Raw genomic sequence first — 21628 nt, forward strand, 5'->3', positions numbered from 1 at the left:
CCCCTGGGCAGGGTGCAGTGTATGTAAAAGGCAGAGCATGTAGTAGTGCAGGTAACATGCTCTGATAGTGAATGGCAGCCATTTTCGTTTTCACTATTGTAAGGCTATCTTGCTCCATAGATTAACATGGGGGATGCTGGCTACAGTGGTTAACAACATTTCTTCTCATAGGAACAAGATAGGACATAAGTATCTAGTATCCCTGAACTCAGAATTTAATAACACATCTTTTAGGAAAGGTTGTTTTCAAATCCTGTGTTTGAGAACAGCACTTTTAGAAAGTTGCTGTTCTCTTGTCTGACCCTTCTGTGTGCCTTGGCCTGTTTGTGGATTGACTGTCTGGTTTGAGAGTGACAGGGGCTGGGGATTCCCCAGGAGGCTGGCTGAGTCAGCTCTAGGTTGAATGACTGCATTTGCAACTGGAGTGGTGGGAGGAGTTAGCACCTGGGCCTGAATAGGGCTGTGCCTGCCTTCCACAATGCTGGCTCCACCTCCTGCTGGGCGGCTGACGACCCTGCCCCTCACTCTGAAATGAAAGAAGAAGCCAGCAAAACAAAGTACTCAGGAGACACCCAGAACTGGTTCAGACCGAGCTCAGGGCCCACATGCACAAAGAGAACAAAGACTTTTAGGGGTATAAGTAAAGGACCCCTGACAACAGAAAATTAGATCATCCTGGAATCAAGAAGGAACCTCTGCCAAGGAGAAAGCTGAAACTGAAGAAGGAAGACTGTCCTGCTGTTGCTCTGCTGGACTGACCTGCTGTTGCTTTGCTGCCAAGGAGAGGTGAAGGACTTTGCTAGTGTGCTGTGTCCCCTGTCTTGAAGGAATCTCCAAGGGCCTGAGAAGAGCTGGCTCCCTGTTCTGAAGTCCCAGGAACAAAAGGACTTCACCCCCAGCTTCCCTGAACTCTGCTGAGAGAGTTCTGTCCTTCCTAGAGTGCTTGATCCAGTTGTGGGGCCTCTGGAAGTTGTACTAGTGCTGGGAAGCTTGAAACTAAGCTTGAGAGACTTTTGCAATTGAAAAGTGTTGCATCGCTCGCTTGCGGAGCGCATCCCCGACAGTGCGAGAAGTTTCCCGCCGCTATGAAGGCCGAGATCGTCGCAGAGCCTGACGCCGCTGCCAGAGCCGTCGCATCCTTCGTTTGCGGGACGCACCAGACCGGTGCGGGAAAGTCGAACATCGCTGCGAGTGTCGTCGCAGAGCCTGTCGTCGCTGGGTGAGATCGCCGCACCGCTTGCTTGCGGACCGCATCACGTCGCTGCGAGCATCGTCGCAGAGCCATCGCATCGAGGAGCTGCGAGAGAGAGGATCACCGCTGGACCGCGCATCGTTGCCCCGGAGATCGTCGCAGCCCCTACGAGATCGTCGCATCGTGCCTTTGCGAGAACAAACTTCCTACGGAACCTACGCACCGGAATCCATACTAGTGGCCTTCCTCCACATACAGGCCGGATTCGTCGCAACACGCCCGCTGCTGCAGCGGGGTTGTCGCATCGCCTCCCCAGGGTCTCAGGAGCAACGCATCGCTTGTTTTCCACCGCACCAGCTTCTGCTTTTGGAACTTTGTTGCAACTAAAAGGTACTGTGAGTAAACGTGACGCAACTGAACTTTTCACGCATCTGTAGAGAATTCTATCGCAACGTAGAGAATTCTATCGCAAACCTTAAGAACTCTTTTTGAAACCATATTCTTGAACTGTGTATGTGGAATTTTTGTCGTTTTGGTCTTGTGTAGTTTAAATTAAATACCTTTATTTTTCTTAACTGTTGTGGAGTCAGTTTGTGGTGTTTTCACTGTGTTACTGTGAGTGTTGGTACAAATAATTTACACATTGCCTCTGGTTAGCCTAGACTGCTCGTGCCAAGCTACCTAGAGGGTGAGCAGGGGTTATCTCAGAGGATTTCCTCCTTATCCTGACTAGAAGCAAGGGTCCCTATTTGGACAGTGGTACCTACCCCTGCCAACTAGAGACCCCCAGTTCTAACAATTATTATTAGATATTTAAAGTCCTTAATTTATTTATCATTGTAATTTATTCATTGTAGGTTGAGGTTTGCTTCTTGGTGAAAGGGCTCAGATAAAAGTAATATTGTTACAGATATTGCCCATGTATTTCATAGGATCGAAAAAATTGGGGTAGGAAGTGAAAGGCCCATCCATGAGCCACTCAGGTGACTATGTTAGTGGTGGCATGTTTGTGGCATTGCTGACATTTTTTCTTCTGTTGTTATTTTTATTACCTTATTGTATGAAGTCTTACTTAGTGAGTGTTATACTTTGGTTGGGGGAATTGGAGTGAAGTTCATCATTTATTGAAAACATTTGTGTTTGGGTGTATTCTTTTAACAGTCTGTACTAGTTTAATTTGACCAGCTCATTGTGCAAGGATTTGGAGGGCATTATCTTTAATAACCGTGCCCATAGAAGTTGTAGAGGTAGACAAAATTATGTTGTGTTCAATTCCTCAAATTGTAATTACAGTCATTGAAGGCGGATGATTGTGGCCGCTGATGTTTTCAGAGGCCTCATTACCAGTGTAGCTGCACCACTGGAATAGGATTTAATACATTTACAATATTTTCTGTCATTTACAGTGCTTTCTTTAGAGACTCTCATGTACGTTTTACGAGGCTGTGTTGACACTTTTAGAGCAGAAAATTATATACATTAAAAAGGACGGAATGTGCTATGTTTAGTTAAATGTTCTTACACTGTTGGATTAAATCTGCTGTGGTAGTATTGTTAATAAAGCTTTTTAGGTAATGTATCTATCTATACATCATACATGAGAATATAATAAGAATTTATGCATTTAATAAATATAATTTTAAATTAATTGAACGCTTGATGAAAGGCTTTACATTAATAAATACAGGTGTACTTCTGTTAGAAATGTAGTTGCATCTAAGATACAGAAAAATGTTCTTCTCTCAGGCAGGTTTGGGGAGTCATGATTGTGGAATGTAGTAATTATATAATCTTAGTTGGTAATTGAGGTTTTGGACTCATTACTGGTTGTGGGTTTGAATCTGATTAGTCGAGTAATTAATTTTGCTTTGGGGGGTTGAAATTGCATTTAAGTTACTTTTAATTAAAGTTGGCTTGTTCATGTTTTTGGATTAGAGATGTATTTCGTTTATTAAGATACATATACAATACTGTTGTTGACAACGTTTATGTTGTTGATATTTCGCTTTCTTCCACTGTGTTGTTTTGACAACATGTCCTATGGTCAATATTGTTTTGACAATATTTTCTTTTATTATATTTGTGTTGTCGATACTATGGTGCTTTACATCGCTGCATGAAAAGTCAATACTGTTAAAGACACTTATTGTAATCATCAGTTTTAGCTTCCCTGCTACCCCTTACCCTACTCCTCCCCTCTTTCCATTACTCCCACATGGTACCTTCCTACACCCCTTCACCCTGCTCCCCTGTTGGAACGTTCCATGAGAGTTTAGATTAGAATGTTGATGATTGAGAGTTGAAGAGAGCGGATGACTAGAATAAAGAAGCTTCCATCTTACCTTCTGTAAAGAATAATTATTTTTGGAACTTCTACACTGGCGACGATCTGCGCAGGGGGCAGCTGGTCATCTCCACTTTCAATAATCTCTCCGCCTCATTCTCTGCTTTTCTACAATTGCCAAGGATAGTGGTGCTTTGCCGGTGACCTCTGCCTACATGCCTGTGAACTTTGCTTCACTCGTTTTGTGTCTGTGTGACCGGTCGCTGAGCCATGCCTTCCTTTGGCGTGGCACTGTACCTTCTACCGGCTGTCCTGCGGTAATACCGATGTGGGAGGGGTAGGTGACTAGACGCCCTCTGCCAGCAACAAACAGGTTATTTACACCCAGTTCTGGCCCCACCAGGTCAGCGTGAGGGATTTCCAACCCTGGGACTACGGTTCTGGGGAGGGACTGGACGAAGGATTGCCCTACGACACACACCAGGTCGTATACTCGATTCCTCTGACCACTGAGGGATCTACAGCAATTATATGAGCACTTTTTTGGTCCTGATGAATTGCCTTAGTGGCAAGAAACATGTTGACCATACGTTCACTAAGGGTTGAATGAGGCTCGATTACTTTAATTGTCTCGCCTCAATACCCCTTATCGTTCCTTTTAATAAAGCAGTGAGCCATGCCATTAAAATTTTGCCCTATGGACTCTACTGACTTTTTTTAGACTACACTCACGCTCACTATTGCACTTTTTTAGGCCCCTCACACCCACACACCCTTTGGCTAAGGAATAAAAGATCCCCGCCAAAGTGCAGCATCCGTTGTTGCCCGACAGGCATTGCACCGCCAGTCTGTCGCAGGGGCAGGATACCGATGATGACGCTGGACGATCACCGGGTGGGATGACAATAGTCGTCCAACCGGTGACCTGTGTGAGGTATCCCTAAATTCCGTAAAGGGTTCACAACATTCACTTTTTCTGTTGAACTCAATGAGAGAGAGGTTAACGTTAGTCATTTAGTTGACTTTTCCCGGGGAACTCTGTATTTTTTGTTGTTGGTTAGACTGTACCTTCTACCCCAGTATCCTTGAGCCTTTCCAAAATCCACAAGTGTGTCTAAGACTTCTTGTGCGCGTGTTACACGGAATTCTCCCAGTTTTACTGGCAGTGCTGTTGGGGATTGTTGCCGTGTGGTTGCAGCGATGCATCACAGTTCCTTCAACATCTGTGGGAGTCCCTCGTCAGTCTTCTGATCCCGGCGCCTGCCTCTTCGATTTGGAGTAGTGTGTTGGTCCTGCGTGCCTCCCTCGGAAACTCAAAGTACCAGTCAGCACCTGAGCCTCACAGCTCATCGTTGCTACCGGCGTTTCCTGTCAGGGCGGCCGCGTGTCAATTTCCCGGCGCGCCAGTCTCCTCAAAGCCGCCAGTTTACGAAACCTCCGGCACACCATCCTCTACAGAACCGGCCAAAGCAACACGATCTTTCCGATCCCGGGCACTAGATGCACCAGACAAAGGTGTTCCACACTCCTACTCACCGTGAAGTTCCGCATCCACTCAAGTAAAGATATTTTTTTCCTTATCTTCACATCGATTTCGTCAGTTAATTTTCGGTGACACACTCGCCATTTCTCTGCCACATTACTGTGGGTCTATTCCGCCTTGTATGTCAACCTCCTGCGGCAATACCCACACCTGCTTTGCTTCACGTCAACTTCTGGCTTTGTCATACCCATCTCTCCCCTATTATCCTGTGCGTCAATTCTGCGGTGACACACACACCCTACTCTGGAGTTCTAAGAAGTACATACCGATCACAAGTAATTTTCCTGCTTTTACCAACTCCATATCATGGGTACTCCTGGTATATGCCAACCACCATCCCTCCTAATGGAGTGTGGTGATCCCGAAATTCATTGGACAGACTGGACCAAATTGTTTGAGTCCTATCTCATAGCGATGGGGGGAGAAAAATTCTATGCATTACGCAAACAGCACATCCTGTTACACAACTTGTGTGTTCATGGGCGCAAAGTATATGAAACACTACCCGAGCCAGATTTGGAGGAGGATAATGATACAGATGCATATGATATCACTCTCATGAAATTAGACACACAGTTTGGGGATAAAGTCAATGTGGTCCTCGAACGCCACCAGTTTTTTTTAGCAGAGTGCAAGGTAAACATGAGTCCATAAATAATTACATTGCAGCCCTTAGAGGTCTCACTCAGTTATGTTAATTTGGTGAACTAAATGATTCTCTGATAAGGGACCAACTGGTCAGGTGCACTAATAGTAGCAGAGTGCAAGAGAAACTACTAGCAAAAACCCCACATTGAGAGAAGCCATATCTTTAGCGCAATCTATAGAGCATACGGCTAAATGCATAAAAGAAATGAAAGTCAAGGAGGAAGTAGTGGCTTCTGTCCAAGATGAAGCCTCTAACAGTGAAGTACTCAGAGTCACAAACTTGCAAAATAGATTCCTACCACTAAACTCATGAAGGAAGGGCAGGATTTTAAATGTTTTATATGTGGCAGCAGCAATCATTTGGCTAACAGCCCTTTCTGTACAGTGTAGAGCGCCTTGTGCAAAAAATGCAATAGAAGAAAGCACATCCAAGAGTTTGCAGTTTCTCAGTAAAAGTAGTCAATGTAGTGGATGAACCACGTGCCAAATTCATTTTTCAATTAAAAGACTGTGATGAGCCCTCCAAACCCAACTATCCTAAATGTACCGTACACATTGACAACAAGCCAATTGAAATGTACGCAGACTCCTGTTCTCCATTCACCTTGATCAATCTTATAGACTTCGAGAAATCCCTCAGCGGAAATACATTTGAGTTGAGTCCTCCAGATATTTAGCCTGAAGGGGACACCAGGGATCCTATTCCCCTTGTTGGCGTAGTAAAAACCCATATAAACTTTAAAGGGAGATCCACAGTAGGGAAAATATACCTAGTTGAGAGTGGGGTAAATCTACTGGGCTGGCAACATCAAAAAGAGCTGGGATTCATACTTGATCCTAATAATGAGAACCAAGTCATTCTAGTGGAAACTCCCAACAGCAACAGCCTCTTGCAGGATTCCTTTCCTGATCTGTTTGCAGACAAATTAGGGAAGTTGAAGGACTTTCAACATAAAATCAAAGTCAGACAGGGCGCTAAACCAAATGTTCACAAGATACACCCGGTACCCCTTCGGTTGAGAGAAACCCTCAAGGCTGAGTTAGATAAGTAAGCTCTGTGACATAGGGGTCACCCAACCCTTAGATTCGTCTGAATGGTTGGCGCCTTTAGTTTTAGCATCCAAAGCTAATTGGCAAGGTCTTCGCCTCTGTGTGGACCTGCACATCTGGGTGGAGCGGTTTCCCCTCCCCAACATAAATGAGATGTTGAGCACCATGGGGAGGGCGAGTTTTTTTTCAGTCATTGAACTTTTAATGGCTTACCATCAAGTGAAGTTGCACCCGGAGTCCAGACCGTTGACTGCATTCACCTCGCCTTTTGTGCCTACATATTTATCAGAATGCCGTTCGACCTGGCCTCATCAGCATCTATTTTTCAAAAGATTATGCAACATATCCTTAGAGGCATATCAAACACTCTGCTTCCAGGTTGATATACTCATGTATGGTTCAACTGAGGAAGCGTCATGATAGCATCCTTAACTCAGTGTGCCAAAGGCTCACGGAAGCTGGGTAAACCGTTAAGTTGGACAAGTGCAAGATCAAGGTAAATTCCATAGACTACCTGGGGCACACTATTTCCCAAGAAGGTTTTAGACCCAAGTACAGTTTAATACAAGCAGTCAAGGACGTTCCATACCCAACCAACAAATCTGAATTGAAATCTTTTTTAGGGTTGGTAGAATATATGACCAAGTATGTAAAGAATTTTTCAGATCTGTTTGATGGCTTGCGTGATCTCCTAAAAAAGCTAAGAATTTACTTGGGAGGACAAACACAACAAATTGGTGGACATGGTGAAGATAAGCATCCTAGTCTCCTGCTCCAGGGTCCTTCGACACCTCAAGAAAAACAATGCTAACCACGGATGCATCCAACAAGGGGGTAGGAGCGACTCTGTCTCAAAAAGGAGAGGATGGTGAAACCATAATAGCGTTTGCTTCCCGGTCCCTCAGCCCCTCTGAACGCAACTACTCTGTCATCGAGAGGGAAGTGTTAGGATGCTTCTGGGCTGTGAATCATTTAAAGTTTTTCTGTGGGGAATAAAATTCAATATACGCACAGATCACAAGACTTTGACATGCATTTTCTCATTTAAAAACATACAAAACAAATCCCCACACATAGCCAAATGGGTGCTGGGTTTGGAAAACTACTGTTTCAGAGTGGAATATCTACCTGGTCCAGAGAATGTGGTTGCGGACTACTTGTCGAGGTCCCCTCTCAACGTCAGCCATTGTGAGGACCAGCTTGACATTCCTATTTTAGCCATGCACCTCTCCTCCTTAACCAAAGAAGAATGGGAAGAGAGTACGTCGAAGACTCGGATATGAGTGTCCTCAAAGACACTATTGTCAATGGCTGGCCTGAGAATCGGTCTAAACTTCCTGAGACCATTAAAGACTTCTGGGAAGTACGTTACGAGCTGACCCTTCTGGCTGGTAGAATACATGGCAATGGGAAGATAGTTCCACTCAGGGACCTCAGGAACAAAATAATTTACCTAGCCTACGAAGGACACTTAGGCAGAAGCCAAACCTTACAAAATACAATGTCAGGAGCTGCTTCTGGTTCCCCAAGATGGACTCAAAGGTGGAACTTACAGTGAAAGAATCCAGTAGCTGTGCCAAAAGTGACAAAAGTAAAATCTTAACCGCATGCGCGCTAGCGGAATTCTGCTCCTGTGCTGAGTTTTTTAAAACCGCACTTTACATGACGAGCTGGGCTCGTCATGAGCGTGCGAGGAGGCTACCTCATGACGAGCCCAGCTCGTCATGAGCGTCGAAGGGGTTAAGGAAAGTTCCATTATCTCCAGTCGAAGTCCCAGAGGTACCATGGACTAAGCTTGCCATGGACATTATCGGGCCCATGGATGTATTGGGACCCCAAAAAAGATTCATGTTTGTCCTCATAGACTAAACATTTCATTGGATCAACATCAAATTTACATCCTCCACTACAACTAATAATGTCATCTCCTTCTTGAAAGGTGTATTTGTATACGAAGGCGTACAGGGACATTGGTGACAGATAATGAAGTGCAGTTCACTTCCGAAAGGATGAGAGAATTCCTAGAGGAGTTAAATATAAAGCAAGAGAAAACTGCACTCTATTGTCCAAAAGTCAACGGACTAGTAGAAAGGGCTAATTGCCAGGTGAAAGATCACATTCAACTAGCCATCACCAATGGACTCAAAGTAGAAGACTCTCTAAAGGATTGTATCTGGGCATACCACACCACACCCAACCCAACCTAGTCACAGGTGTATCCCCTTTCGTGACACTGAGAGGGAGAGAACCCAGCACCAAGATAAATCCCCACTGGCTGGATGGTTACAGAAAGGTAGTGCCTGATCAAGAGCAGAACAAACTGAAAATCCTACAACACCAACAAAAATACATGAGCTGGTATGACGAGAAACATGGGGTCAAAGACCATGACTACAAGGTTGATATTCCTGTAATAGTAAGGAAACCCACCCATGTACAACCGGGTTTAAGTAAGTGCTAACCTCCCCTACGTGTGGAAAAGGCCAGAAAAATGAGGTCCGCTTAGAAAATGGACAGACATGGAGCGGGGATAGACTAGTTGACATGTCTTAAATTCTCAGTCTCTCCATGTAGGGAGATGTGTTGTAATCATCAGTTTTAGCTTCCCTGCTTCCCCTTCCCCTACTCCTCTCCTCTTTCCATTACTCCCACATGGTACCTTGCTACACCCCTTCACCCTGCTCCCCTATTGGAACGTTGCATCAGAGTTTAGATTAGAATGTTGATGGTTGTGAGTTGAGGAGAGCGGATGACTAGAATAAAGAAGCTTCCATCTTATCTTCTATCAAAACTCATTATTTTGGGAACTTCTATAAAACTTTTTTGTAGCAAAAAGATTTTGTAGCACAGTATTTTTGTGGTTAATATTCTGGGTCTCTTCGGCATGAGAAATGGCAACTCCTTCATTCTCAAGTTAGAAGCTTTAGGGTTTAAAAGAATGAATGTATGTTTTTGGGAGGTGGGGCGATCTCTGGTCAAATTAGATAAATAAACAAGCATTCGCATAGCCAATAGGTCTCGCCTTTGGGACCTTATAAAGCCAATAGGCTGGGCTTGTTTTAAGTGCATGTCAGTTGTTCTGTTATATATCTGAATACAATATCAGAAAGAAGCAGCAAAGTACCTGTCAGGCAGCAGAGATGTTTATCTTACATGTTTAAGCCACGCCCTTTATTACATAGGTTACGCCCCTTAGTGGGCGCCCCAACCCAGTTTTTTCACCCCACTTAAAGCCATGACTGTGTTGGGAATCAGGTGAAAGCCTGATTGCTGCACTGTGTTGGGTGCGCGTGCAAAGGGCTGTTGAAAGTGCACTGATTGTAAGTGCGCTGGTTGTGTCTTGGCCGACTGTAAAGTGTGCATTCTTCACGGGCCTTCTGAAGGCTGATCTCTGCCCATCTGCTCACAGCACACACCTCACTAGTGTTACTGTTTGCGATTATATAACAACTGCACATATAGAAATGTGACACTAGATGCTGATGTCTCACAAAAAGTGTGCATGCACCTAATAGTCTTCTGGGTGCGTATGAAGGCCGGCCGCAGTGTGTGCCTGGCACCGGGCCTGAATCTTGGCGGGCTGGGTGAGGCTCACAGCTATTGTGCCTAGATGCTTGTGCGCTGTGCCAGTGCGGGAACGCGGAGCGTAGCAGACTCCGTTTACTGAATGGATGTGTTCAGCTATGTGTTGGAAATCCGTGTTGACATCTGAAATGCCCTTTGGAAGCAGCCAACCCCGAGCGGGAAGACTCTGCGGGTGAAAGGGAGGGGGGAAAGGGGCCAGGAGAAGATTGCGAGGGGTTGGGGCCGCGCGGGCTCATTGTTAGCAGGAGCCGAGAGGTGAAGCCCCTGCTCCACACGCACGGCATGGGCTGAGGGGCTCCGGAGCTGTCCTGCATGCCGGACTTCATTAGACCAGGCATCGCTGCTCGGGAACTACCACAGGTGCAAGCATGCAGGGGGTCACTTTCCGGTGCTGTTGTAAAAAAATAAGCCCAAATAAAAAGTGGAGTGTTCGGTGCCCTTGTTGCAGCGCACTCCGAAACAGGTACATGTTACAGATTTCTTTCGGCTGTCGGTTCTGTTGGTGGCCTAGGGGCTTCACCTGTCACAGCAGCGCACTCGTGCCCGTGGAAAGCACCCGGGTATGTGACTGCCTCTAAAGAGACTGTTGCAACCCGGGAATGCTTTCCGTAGAGTCGGCTTTCTATACAGTGCAATAGCAATCTGACGAACTGTACCATAATACATTCCGTTGCGACTATTTACTTCATTAATAAAAACATGCATTAATACACGAAACTATACTACGCAGTGCTATGCGGTGCATCAAGATGGTGTTTCGTTACTTTAGAGCTTTCCATACTATAAGCTAGTACGGCTAATTACAGTTAAAATGCGTATGGAAGAATATAGCGTAGAGCGATACTATATTGCACAGTATGGTAAGGCGTCAAAGCGCTTTTCATCGAGTAGCACGCTGCTCGGGAAACCAAAGCGGTTTATCATTGTGTATTCCTCTTTTGTTCAGCATCGCAGCCTGTTGGCAGAGTCAATTTCCCTTCAAATGTGAGCCAGAGGCCTTTACACACATTCTATCACTGTAAACTTACTATTTGGAAGATGCCGATGCCTCCCTCCCTATCGTTAAAGTGGTTGAAGTTCCTCTCTCAAGTGGTCGATGTCGAATAAGCCGAAGATCTGTTTTTTCCTCAGAGCGGTCGATCTCTGCCACACTCTTGTGAATTTAGAACGAGAAAAACAAACACACGTGCTAAAGGAGGAGACAGCAGGGGGAGGGGAGACAGGAGGGGGCCTGCACAGAGAGCAAGAAGAGTTGGGCTAAAAAAGAGTGGGTGAATAGATGGAAGGAGGGTATAACAGAGTGAACAAGCTCTCGCGGGAGCAGGGGGGAGGAGGGAGGCCTGCACTTGTGGGAGCGATAATTGCTGCCATTTGGCAGCGCGCGTTTCCGCAAGTAGATCGCCTCACGTGCACGCGTTGCCATTGATGGCAATGCAACGCGTGCACTTTTTTGCCCAAAAAGCAAGTCAATTACATGAGGTCCCCTTCTAAGCAACGCGGCGAGACCTTACAACTGTTATCAAATTTTAAGCTATGTGGAGGCACCAAGTACATTTTGGGATAACCAAGTATTATATTAATTTTGTGATTCCTTAGAGTTCTTAGAATTCATTGCAGAAAAATAAGGTAGAATGTTCCTTTTTCGTTTCCGATGGTAATTATCTATTCGAGGGAGATGATCCATTTTTATCCATTTATTTGTGATTTTCACGTACCTTTCAATGTCATTTATTAGAGTATACTATGTCAATCTGCTTCATATCATTGCAACTTCCTGTGATGTCACACTGGCCTGCAGATGTCTGCTGTTTCCTGTGATATCATGAAATGTACATTTTAGTGGTTAAATATATATTTTAATATATGTGCTTCGCTGTGCAACAAGTTTTAGATTGCCTGAGAAGGATAAGATTGTTTTCAAGATCCAGGAGCTGAGCAACCTCTCCCCAGTCATTTCCAAAAATACTTCAGAGCAACCTTTAGTATGCCTCTAAAGGCTGGGTTGCATTTGATTTTCATTGTCTCTATGATGTTATACACTATGGAAACCTCCAAGAATGTTCTATTGCTTACCTTCCAGGGGGGTGCCAGGAGGAGGCCACCATGACATTCTTGCAAAAGGATTTCAATAACATATCGGCCACCTGCAATGAAACAATCAAGAACAAGATAGCCCAAGAAGGGTAGAACCTTATATGATAACAACACATACATAAACACATTGCCTTGCTTTTGTAAAAAATATTGTGCATTTCACACCAGAGAAAGCAATTGTATTTTCACTCACAATATATGCTACCCCTTTCCCACCTCTTTTGAATTCTGTCAGATTAAGCAAATTATGGAGCACAGGAAGAAATAATGCAGTCTCTCTGTGCAATAATGGAAAAGTATCAGTGTAAAGCACCGAGGGCTCAACCTGTCTTAGAAGGGATTTTAAGTTTGCCTTCAAACATCCCAAAAAGGTCTGTGAAGGAAATCACACCTGGGGGTTGGCCTCTGATAATGTTTTTCTAGCTCCTCTTCTCCCAAACAATTGTCTGTGACTTTTTTAGGTCTTCCGTATAATTTGGGCTCTGTAATCCAACATATTGCACTGCAGATTCTTAGGTCAAGAGAACACACTGAGCATCCTTTGGTCACTGAAACATTTTCGATCATCTAACATTATAGGTAACAGTCTGATGCTACCCATGTCCTAATAATGTCCTGCACCTTCTTATGGTCCAGATAAGGTCCTGCAGTTGACAGGTACCTGTGACATTTAAGTTCCTAGATACTTTCTTGGGACTCTACAGGTTACATAGTATCCAGGGGTCCTCAGATCATCAGGATCATCCACAATGTAAAGGTCCAATGCAATCTTCGAAGAAAATATGAAGAGTTAGTGGACTATGGTTTGATGACTTAAAATACCACATTACTATCACGTGCATTAGAGAAGACTCCTGCCTCTTACTGAGCATGTGGAAACAAGATGGCCTAGTACAGTCTAGAAAGTGCACTACCAGGAAAGCTCATTAGGCAACAGCAGAGTCTGATTTAAACTTCCTGACTCTCATACCAAACTCACCGTGCAATCTAGATGGTCAATTTTTGGGGCTACAAACTCGAGCTTGATTGGTAAACTTAAGGCTGAAACATCACCACCACTGCTGCTGCAGAACAACACGCCAAGCCTTTCAGAGATCACAGCTATCTGAGCTGGGACTGCTGCAGGAATGAGACAAAGGAGAGACTGTTACTACATATGTTTGTAAAAATAGGTGGAGCGACATAATGGTTAGCAACACAAGGAATAAAGTAGGGTGTAAGGCATGCTAGATAGTTGCACCACTGAGGGAGGACAGTGAGACACTCAGTTGTTCATAGGACAGAGGACCACATGACACACTGGACAGCTAATTATGGGAGACAGGACAGACAAAGGCGTTCTTAAGATTTGCAGAATAAAAAAAAGAGGGCAGCTTTACAACTCTAGGAGCTGTACAAGGTGGTAAGATGGCAAGGGAAGACACCCCCAAGACGCATGAGTCGTGAGACATTCTGAAAGTGTTTCCCTTTTCCATACCTCCAAATCTGTTAGGGTCTGTAATTAGAGGCACAAGTTCTCCCAGAGCCGATTTCAAGTTCTCCATGGGCTCCGCTGATTGATTGGTCTCCATTGGTTCACCTGAATACAAAAGAGAGAAATGTCTGAGATTGAATGCCCTATGAATTTCTGAAGAGAAGAGTAAGAAAAGAACGTAACTGAAGGGAGGGGAATAGAGAGGCATAAATGGAAAACATAACTGTGGAATTTATTGCCCAGCAAAGTTTTATGGAAAAAACACATTAGGATGAATGGTCATCTCAGACTACTCTGAGGTCAAAATGATCTGCATTTAAGCTCCTTTCTTGTGGGCCCAGTTAACCACATCATCGCAGAAAAGGATCTCGGAGCAGCTTTTGATACTGCGTCCCATCCCACCCTATTTTAACGATTAGGAAATATTGGGGTCAGAGGACCCGTATAGACTGGCTTAGTTCTTTTCTATCGGACAGCAGTCAAGCGGACTGGATGGCACCCTACATCAGAACCTAAGCCCCTAGAGCTCGGTGTTCTCCAAAGGTCAGTACTGAGCCCAACATTGTTTAATATGTAAATGAAACTGCTTGCTGTGCTAATCGAAATCTATGGCGTGCAAGTCGTGTTGTACGCCGATGACACACTGATTGTCTTCAAGTTAGACAAAAATGCTCTTAATTCCTTAATTAACTTCAAGGCATGCTTTTCAGCTGTGTTCCAATGGATGTGCATGAGCAGTATGCAGTAAACACTAATAAAACATGAAATTGGACTGAGAGTGCTAACCACCAGTGTCTACCTTTTATAATTAGGTCGCTGCTGAGCAGCTAATGTAACAGGCTCTGGGCTGGTTACACACAAACATGTGAGCACACACATGGTATTCTAAAGCGTCCAGTGGCCCCTCCCAGTCTTCCCTGAAGCCTAGCTGAGGAAAATAAGGCTCACACTCCAATCTAGGAGGCATGGCTCCTGCTGACGTCAGAGTCTGCATTTGGGGACGCCCCTCAGGTTCCATTTCGGAGTTAGGGAGGACAATGGGGATGGTACCGCTGGAGCCATCGGCATCGGTGCCAGGGAAGTTCGAAGTGGCATGACCAGTGTCAGTGCGGATCCAGAAGTAGATCCCTGGGTCCCCACTCAGCATGGAAGCAGATGGGGTGCATGGCCTCAAAGAACTCTTTCTGTTGGGTGGGGGTCGCTCCGGCCTTCGGAAATTCAGGGAGGAGCAGAGTCGGCCCCGGCACAGGTTCCAGGGAACGAGGCCTAGAACGCCTAGGCTCCCTCGTCTAATCGACAGACAAAGATAAGTTAAAGAGCACTTTGATTTCTTGTGCTTTATTTTGTGCCTCATACCTGGTGTTCTGAGAACTTCGAATGGGGCGAAGAGGACTTCAGGCTCAGTGAAAAATCCCTCTCAACTGGGATCTCAACTTCCATGGAGTTCCATGCCAGGTTGCTAGCTTCAGAGACTGCTCCCTCAAAGCATTCGGGGCCACGGCCGAGCAATCAGAGCACAACTTGGTGTCATGGTCGTGCACCAAAGACAAACGATGTTTGGGTCCAACTTCCGCACCTCGTTTGTCCTGCTGATGTTGCAATTAGTGTGGGTTCTCTGTTCCCACAACAATGGCAGTCCAGGATCCAGTATTTTTGACTGTTCAGTTAGTGGGTATACGGCGCAGTTACCATATGGGTAAAGCCCTGTTACTGAAGGAAGGTTCCACAATGTTGTTTGTCGTTCGGGGCTCCTTGACATGTTACTGTGGGCCTATCTGTTTCTAATGCCTTTGTTCCGTTTGAACAAAAACATAGGTTTAGTAAAGGATAGCTGGTTGGATGTAAGTATCCTCCTGTATTTGTTAACAATCTTCTTGATGGTGTTAGAAGAGGAATGTTAAGTAATGATGATCAAGGGGTCCTTGTCCTGCATGTTGTTGGTTTGCAGTAGTGCTTCCCTTGGTATGTAATGTGCCCATTTCTAAGATCTCTAAATGATCCTATAAGGATATGCTTTTTCTTTAGGCTTCATGGTGAGAATCTCAGCTGCCTTCTTGAAATCCGAAACATCAGAGCTGTTCCTCCTAATCTTAAAAAACTGTCCTATGGGTAGATTTTCTCTGAGAGCTCGGGGTGTGCACTATTAAAGTGAAGGAGGCTATTTCGATCCGTGGGTTTTTTATATAGCGAGGTCTTAAGTCTCCCACCCTTCGCTGAAATTATGACATTGATAAAGGACATGGAGTTCCTATCTGTTGTCATGGTAAATCTCAAAAAGGGGTTTCTGTCATTGAGCGTTGTCATAAATGGTTGGATGATAGTATTGGCACCATGCCAGATGGCCAGAACGTCATCAATGTATCGCCGCCATAGGGGAATGTCAGCACTGAAAGGGTGGCTGTAATTTAGTGCCCACAGTTACCATGATGCTCCACACAGGCAAGCAGCAGGTTCCGGAAGGTGTAACCCTGGCTGCAATCGGAGGCACACGTCTCATTTAAGTAGCGTGCAGGAGGAACCTAGTGTGCACATCATCAGTCTCATTAGACCCTCCTAACATGAGCCCCAGGGACATCTGCGAGAGTTTTAGCAGCATTAGTAGCCACACATGATTCTTCCCACAGGATGTGCTGCTCTTCTGCTGCATCGGTTAATGTCACCAGTCAGTATCTGCTGGACTGGACCCGGGGGATAAATACCACCTCACCCGGCATTTGTTTGAGAGCAGCAGGGAAAAGAGGAGGCTGAGCAGTTTTACAGAGGGTAGGGACCCTTGATGATGTGAGTCTTTGTGACACTGGGGTGTTCTTTGCCAGGAGTAACCTTGTGTGTAGTTTGGTGCTTGCCATTTCAGTAATTGATCAAAAACCACCATTTTCAGTCCCTTTATTCAATAAGAAATGCTGACACCATGGCAGTTTTTTGTTTTTCCTTTTCCATTAAATTTCGGCGACATGAACCCCAGGGTTTGACTACAGGGCATACCCCTGCCGCACCTCGAAGGGTGTCATTTACCCATCAGTTTGGTAAGTGTATGAGGCATGTCACTGCCTTTGGCTAAAATGTCATGTAATTGTTCTTATTAGCATCAAATGGTCGTCATAAATGGTTATATGTTGAGTATATGGTGGGCTATTGAAAGTGAGTGATCGGATAACAGCACCATAATTAGGTCTAGAAATGAATTTGATAAACATGCCAGGTACAATGTGACATGCTGTGAGTGAGTGCAACACCTAAAGTGGAAGAACGCACCAGTCACCACCGGCAGTATTTAAGGCACTTCACATCAGAGTGATGAGCGCAACGGGAAACGGCCATTACAACGAAGCCTTTACAACGAAATCGTTAACCACGCATGCAGTACAACGCATGCGTGGTTAACACGAAAACCTTTACCACGCATACCTTTACTACGAGGTCTCCCCCCAAAAAAGAAACTCACCTGAAGTCACGTCGGGTATCAGCGTCGTTTAAGAGAAAACGGAAAATAAACTTCCGTTTTCTCTTAACGACGTATGACGTCACCACGCTAGTAATTGTGGTAAATGTTATGCGTGGTAAACGAATTCCGTTGTAACGCATGCGTGGTAAAGGCATGCGTTGCAACGGAATTCGTTGTAACGTCATATATTCGAGCGCAACTATTACAAACACACGCTGTGGCATTAATTCTCCAAGCTATATACTGTTTTTTCTTTCAGGTACTCTTAAAAAGGCGACTAAATATAGTTATTGCATTCACAAATAATTTTCTGTCTGCATGCAACCTACTATCCCAATAGGACATAATATGACGTTATTGGGGAAGCAATAATAGTTTTCTACCCTGATGAATGCCCAGGACCTTTTTAGGCCAGTATTGTAGGGCAGAACCATGTTGGCGTTTTAATGGGGTCAATTCCTGAATGCCCCGTTAACAGTTTTTAATCTTTCCCATCCTCTCTGCCAAGAAAGGGATACATTTGGACTGGCTAAGGAATTTTATTTCATTGCATCACCGCCCCTAGACAGAAATGTTCAAAGTGCTCCCTGGAATACAGTCGAGCCCGCCCGACATTTATAAGTTAGGGTGAACTCGATGATGAAGCATGCCCCTACTAGACTTGGTGAGGGATATATCAGTCAGTCAGTCAAATTTGCTTTATTCGAGATAAAAACTCATAAAAGCATAATTAATAAAACATTCCTTTGTTAATACAAGATCTTTACAATTAACAACGTCTGATACATTTAATAATACAATTAAAAGAGATAATTTACCAAAAGTAGTAAAAAAGCATTTTGACAGCACTAATTTAAAACCCCCCAATAAATAACAGTCACAAAATTCATATATTCACGGAAGCACTATGATCTCTATCATTTGCTTTAGACACAAGTTTAGTACACTTAAATTTCTAAAGTCATATACACACTGAGGGAGCTCAAATTAATCATAGCAAAAGTTTTTTTCTGATGGCCCACACCCACCCCAGGTATTTAGCAACTGCAACTGTAATAACCGGTAAAGTGCTAGTGCAAATTAATCTTAATGCCACCGTGCTATCCCTTGTGCCTAACAATTTGCATATAGCTTTTAACCAAACTCGTCTGGGGGTGTTGTAGGCTATACAGACAAAAAGAAGATGGGCAATAGTTTCTTTGTCAGTTTGGCAAGCCGGACAGATATTGGAACTACCTTCAGCCCATCTACCGGTTAGTGATCTTATAGGGAGTGACCCTGCTCAGAGCTGAAAATAGAGGTTCCTATCTCCGGGTTTTGTGATACCATCCCAATAGGGCTCTAAACTGGGAGAAGATTTTAATTCCAGGAAACGACCCCCCATAGTAGAGGGATCAGCACCATTCCAATTCCGGTACGCAACCATTTCCCAGTACTTTTCTTTTAGGATGTCTTTAGATGGAAATGGAGCTACCTCGGGGTTCTCCCACAACCCCTGCATACCCATTCCCACCAGAGTTTTGCAAAGTTCCTTTAGCCAGGTTATCTTATGAAAATCATCATTTCTGATTACGTCCAAAAAACCCTGGGCATAATGGGCAAGTTACCCAGATCCGTCGCCAATATAATATAGGGCGCAATCTAGCCATATCTACTAGGGGCTTCCTGCCTAAGTTGTGTCGCAGTGGTTTCATCGGTGTACTCTTGGGAAGACCGACAAGATTACGCAATAATTTGTTCTCTGCAAGTGTTAGTGATGTTAGTTTTTCATAGCCCCATATCTCAGCACCATAGAGTGCCGAGCTTAGGGCTTTCGCCTCATACACTTGGAGAGCTTACTGTATCGGCTTAGTCTGGGATTTCTTGTGCCCAGAGATTATCGCTCCCGCATTTTGGCAGAGTTTTAAAGTCGCCATTTCAACGTGTTTCCCCCACTTAATACCTTTTGCCACATGGATACCCAAATAGATAAAATCCGACACCATTTCCACCTTTTGCCCATTCATAAAGAAATTCCCTTTAAAGCTACAGTGCGGATTAAATGCCATGAGCTTTGTTTTTGCTACATTGACTTCCAGCCCTTGGTCAACACAGAAATCCTCAAAAATCTTCAAGGCTCGCTGAAGACCACTAGGAGTTTTAGATATAATAAGGGTATCATACGCAAATAATAAAATAGGAGTTTTCACTCCAGCCAAAGTAAGGGCGTCTACACATCCCGAGAGCATACGTTCAACTACCCCGTTGATGTATAATGAAAAGAGCGTGGGGGCCATAGCACAGCCTTGGCGCACCCCACGCTCTACCGGCAATTCAGGTGTGACTTGCCCATGCCCCCACCCCCTTGGATTTTCACGTAATTCAACTCATGCAGCCTCATCACTATCGTTAAAGTTTCTGGTGGCATGCCCAACTTATTTAACACGTTCCATAGCTGAGATCATGGCACCAAGTCGAAAGATGCACGCAAGTCAATAAAAGCAGCGTAAATGCTGCCTTTTCCTAATAATACAGTCTTCCAGTGAAGTAAGATAAAACGAAAGATCTGAACAGTAGTACTAGTTATTTTGCGGAAGCCAGCCTGAAAGGGGGACAAAATGTTTTCTCCTACCCAATCTAATATTTTGTCTAGGGTCATTTTTCCAATCACCTTTTGTACCGTGTCAATCAAGCTTATAGGCCTATAGTTCCCAGGCTGTGTTTTGTCGCCTTTCTTATATACAGGGATTATTAGGGCCCCTTGCCATGACTTTGGTACTGGTGCCCCTAAAGCCACGGCATTGGCCAGCTTCATAATATACAGGCCCCAGTGCATTTTATCATGGAGAAAGACGTCCGCTGGGACCCCGTCTGGCCTTGGTGCTTTTCCCCTTGAGACAGATTGAAGGGCCACTGCTACATCACTGATATTAAAGGGTGGGTCTAAACATAGGGTATTATTGACGGATTCTCTAAACCTGTCCTCAGGGCAGCATGCGTATTGGGGACCGAAATGATCTATCCAACTTACATAATTTATAGGTGGTTCTGGATGGCCTCCTTTCCCCCACTTAACAATACTCCAGAAGAGTTTTGAGTCCTTTGCGGTACTAGCTATTTTGAGGTCCTGCCAATGTTGTTCGCCCCATAGTTTCTTTGCCATATATAAACTTTTCTTGTAATTCTGCCTGGCTATACTGACAGCATTAGGGTCTCTTCTTTTGATGGCAGTTCCTAGGGATGTTTTTGCGGATCTACAAGCATCGTTGTACCACCCCACTCTTTTTGGGCATTTTTTTTGCCCATTGGCTTTGTTACTACCTTAATGAAGTGGCCCCTTATGTTTTCAATCAGTCAGTCAATTAGCTTTATTTCGATAAAAGAAATATCTTAAAAGCATTACATAAAACAGGGGAATAAAAAACCATAACTTTTCAAATTCAAAGAAACTATCATGGAGATTGGTGATTTCCCGCAAATCATTCTCTGCCCCAGCTATGGTGTCCATGGCGGAAATAGTTTTATCCAGTTCCTCATTAATATTATCCAACACCATTTTATTCATCATAACTTGTGCCCACCTCACCCGACTAGTTGGAACAATCTCAGATAAAGCCTGCTCGACCCTATTCAACCCCCCTTGCCCCCCCCCGCACAAATGATGGATAATGCATAGGGGGTTATGATCACTCTCTTGCCTGGCAACTACCTTCATATAATGCCAAATTGCCATATTACAAATAACATAATCAATCCTGCTTTTTGAGCGACCATTGTCAAAAGTGTTTTCACCTGGTCCGTCACTCATGGTTCTGCCATTCAAAGCTCTGAGCCCTCTTTCACAGCATATCGCATTAACCCCTTCGGGGCTGATGACGAGCTGGGCTCGTCATGGCGTAACCTCCTCGCACGCTCATGACGAGCCCAGCTCGTCATGAGCCCCACCCTCGGGGGAAGCGCCAGCGCTCCCCCCGAGTCAGCCCGATTTTTTTAGTTTCTGCGGGGATGGCAGGGGAAGACCTTCCCCTGCCTCCCCCCGCCCTCCCCGCCCGCGTCATCAATGACGTCAGCGCGCGAGGCGCGCTGACGTCACCGGAGGCTCCATTTGTTTACCGACGCGCAGGGAAGCCATTTGCTTCCTGCGCGTCGGATTGCAAACAGGTTAGTTTTGCGGCTGGGGCGGGGGAGATTGCAGTATTACTTCTAAGGAGGGAAAGGAAAGGCTTTTCCTTTCCCTCGGTGGCATTTAGAGGTTTCCTGCTGCACGATCGTGCGATCGTGCAGCAGGAATGTTAGGGATTTTGTTTTTTTTTTGATTGATGATCAATTTCGTT

General features: G+C 44.8%; 1 protein-coding gene across 1 annotated transcript in view; it reads right to left on the reverse strand.

Annotated features, from left to right (window-relative positions):
• FANCA (FA complementation group A) overlaps positions 1-21628 on the reverse strand; it is a 674778-nt gene that overhangs the window by 400386 nt on the left and 252764 nt on the right. Inside the window, exons 22-24 of the mRNA XM_078671408.1 lie at positions 13874-13975; positions 13376-13515; positions 12376-12446 (exon numbers count right to left, since the gene is read on the reverse strand). Of these exons, the coding sequence (XP_078527534.1) occupies positions 12376-12446; positions 13376-13515; positions 13874-13975 (313 nt within the window). The remainder of the gene's footprint in view (positions 1-12375; positions 12447-13375; positions 13516-13873; positions 13976-21628) is intronic.

The sequence above is a fragment of the Lissotriton helveticus genome, chromosome 12 (genome assembly GCF_964261635.1).
Source record: "Lissotriton helveticus chromosome 12, aLisHel1.1, whole genome shotgun sequence".
NCBI lineage: Eukaryota > Metazoa > Chordata > Amphibia > Caudata > Salamandridae > Lissotriton > Lissotriton helveticus.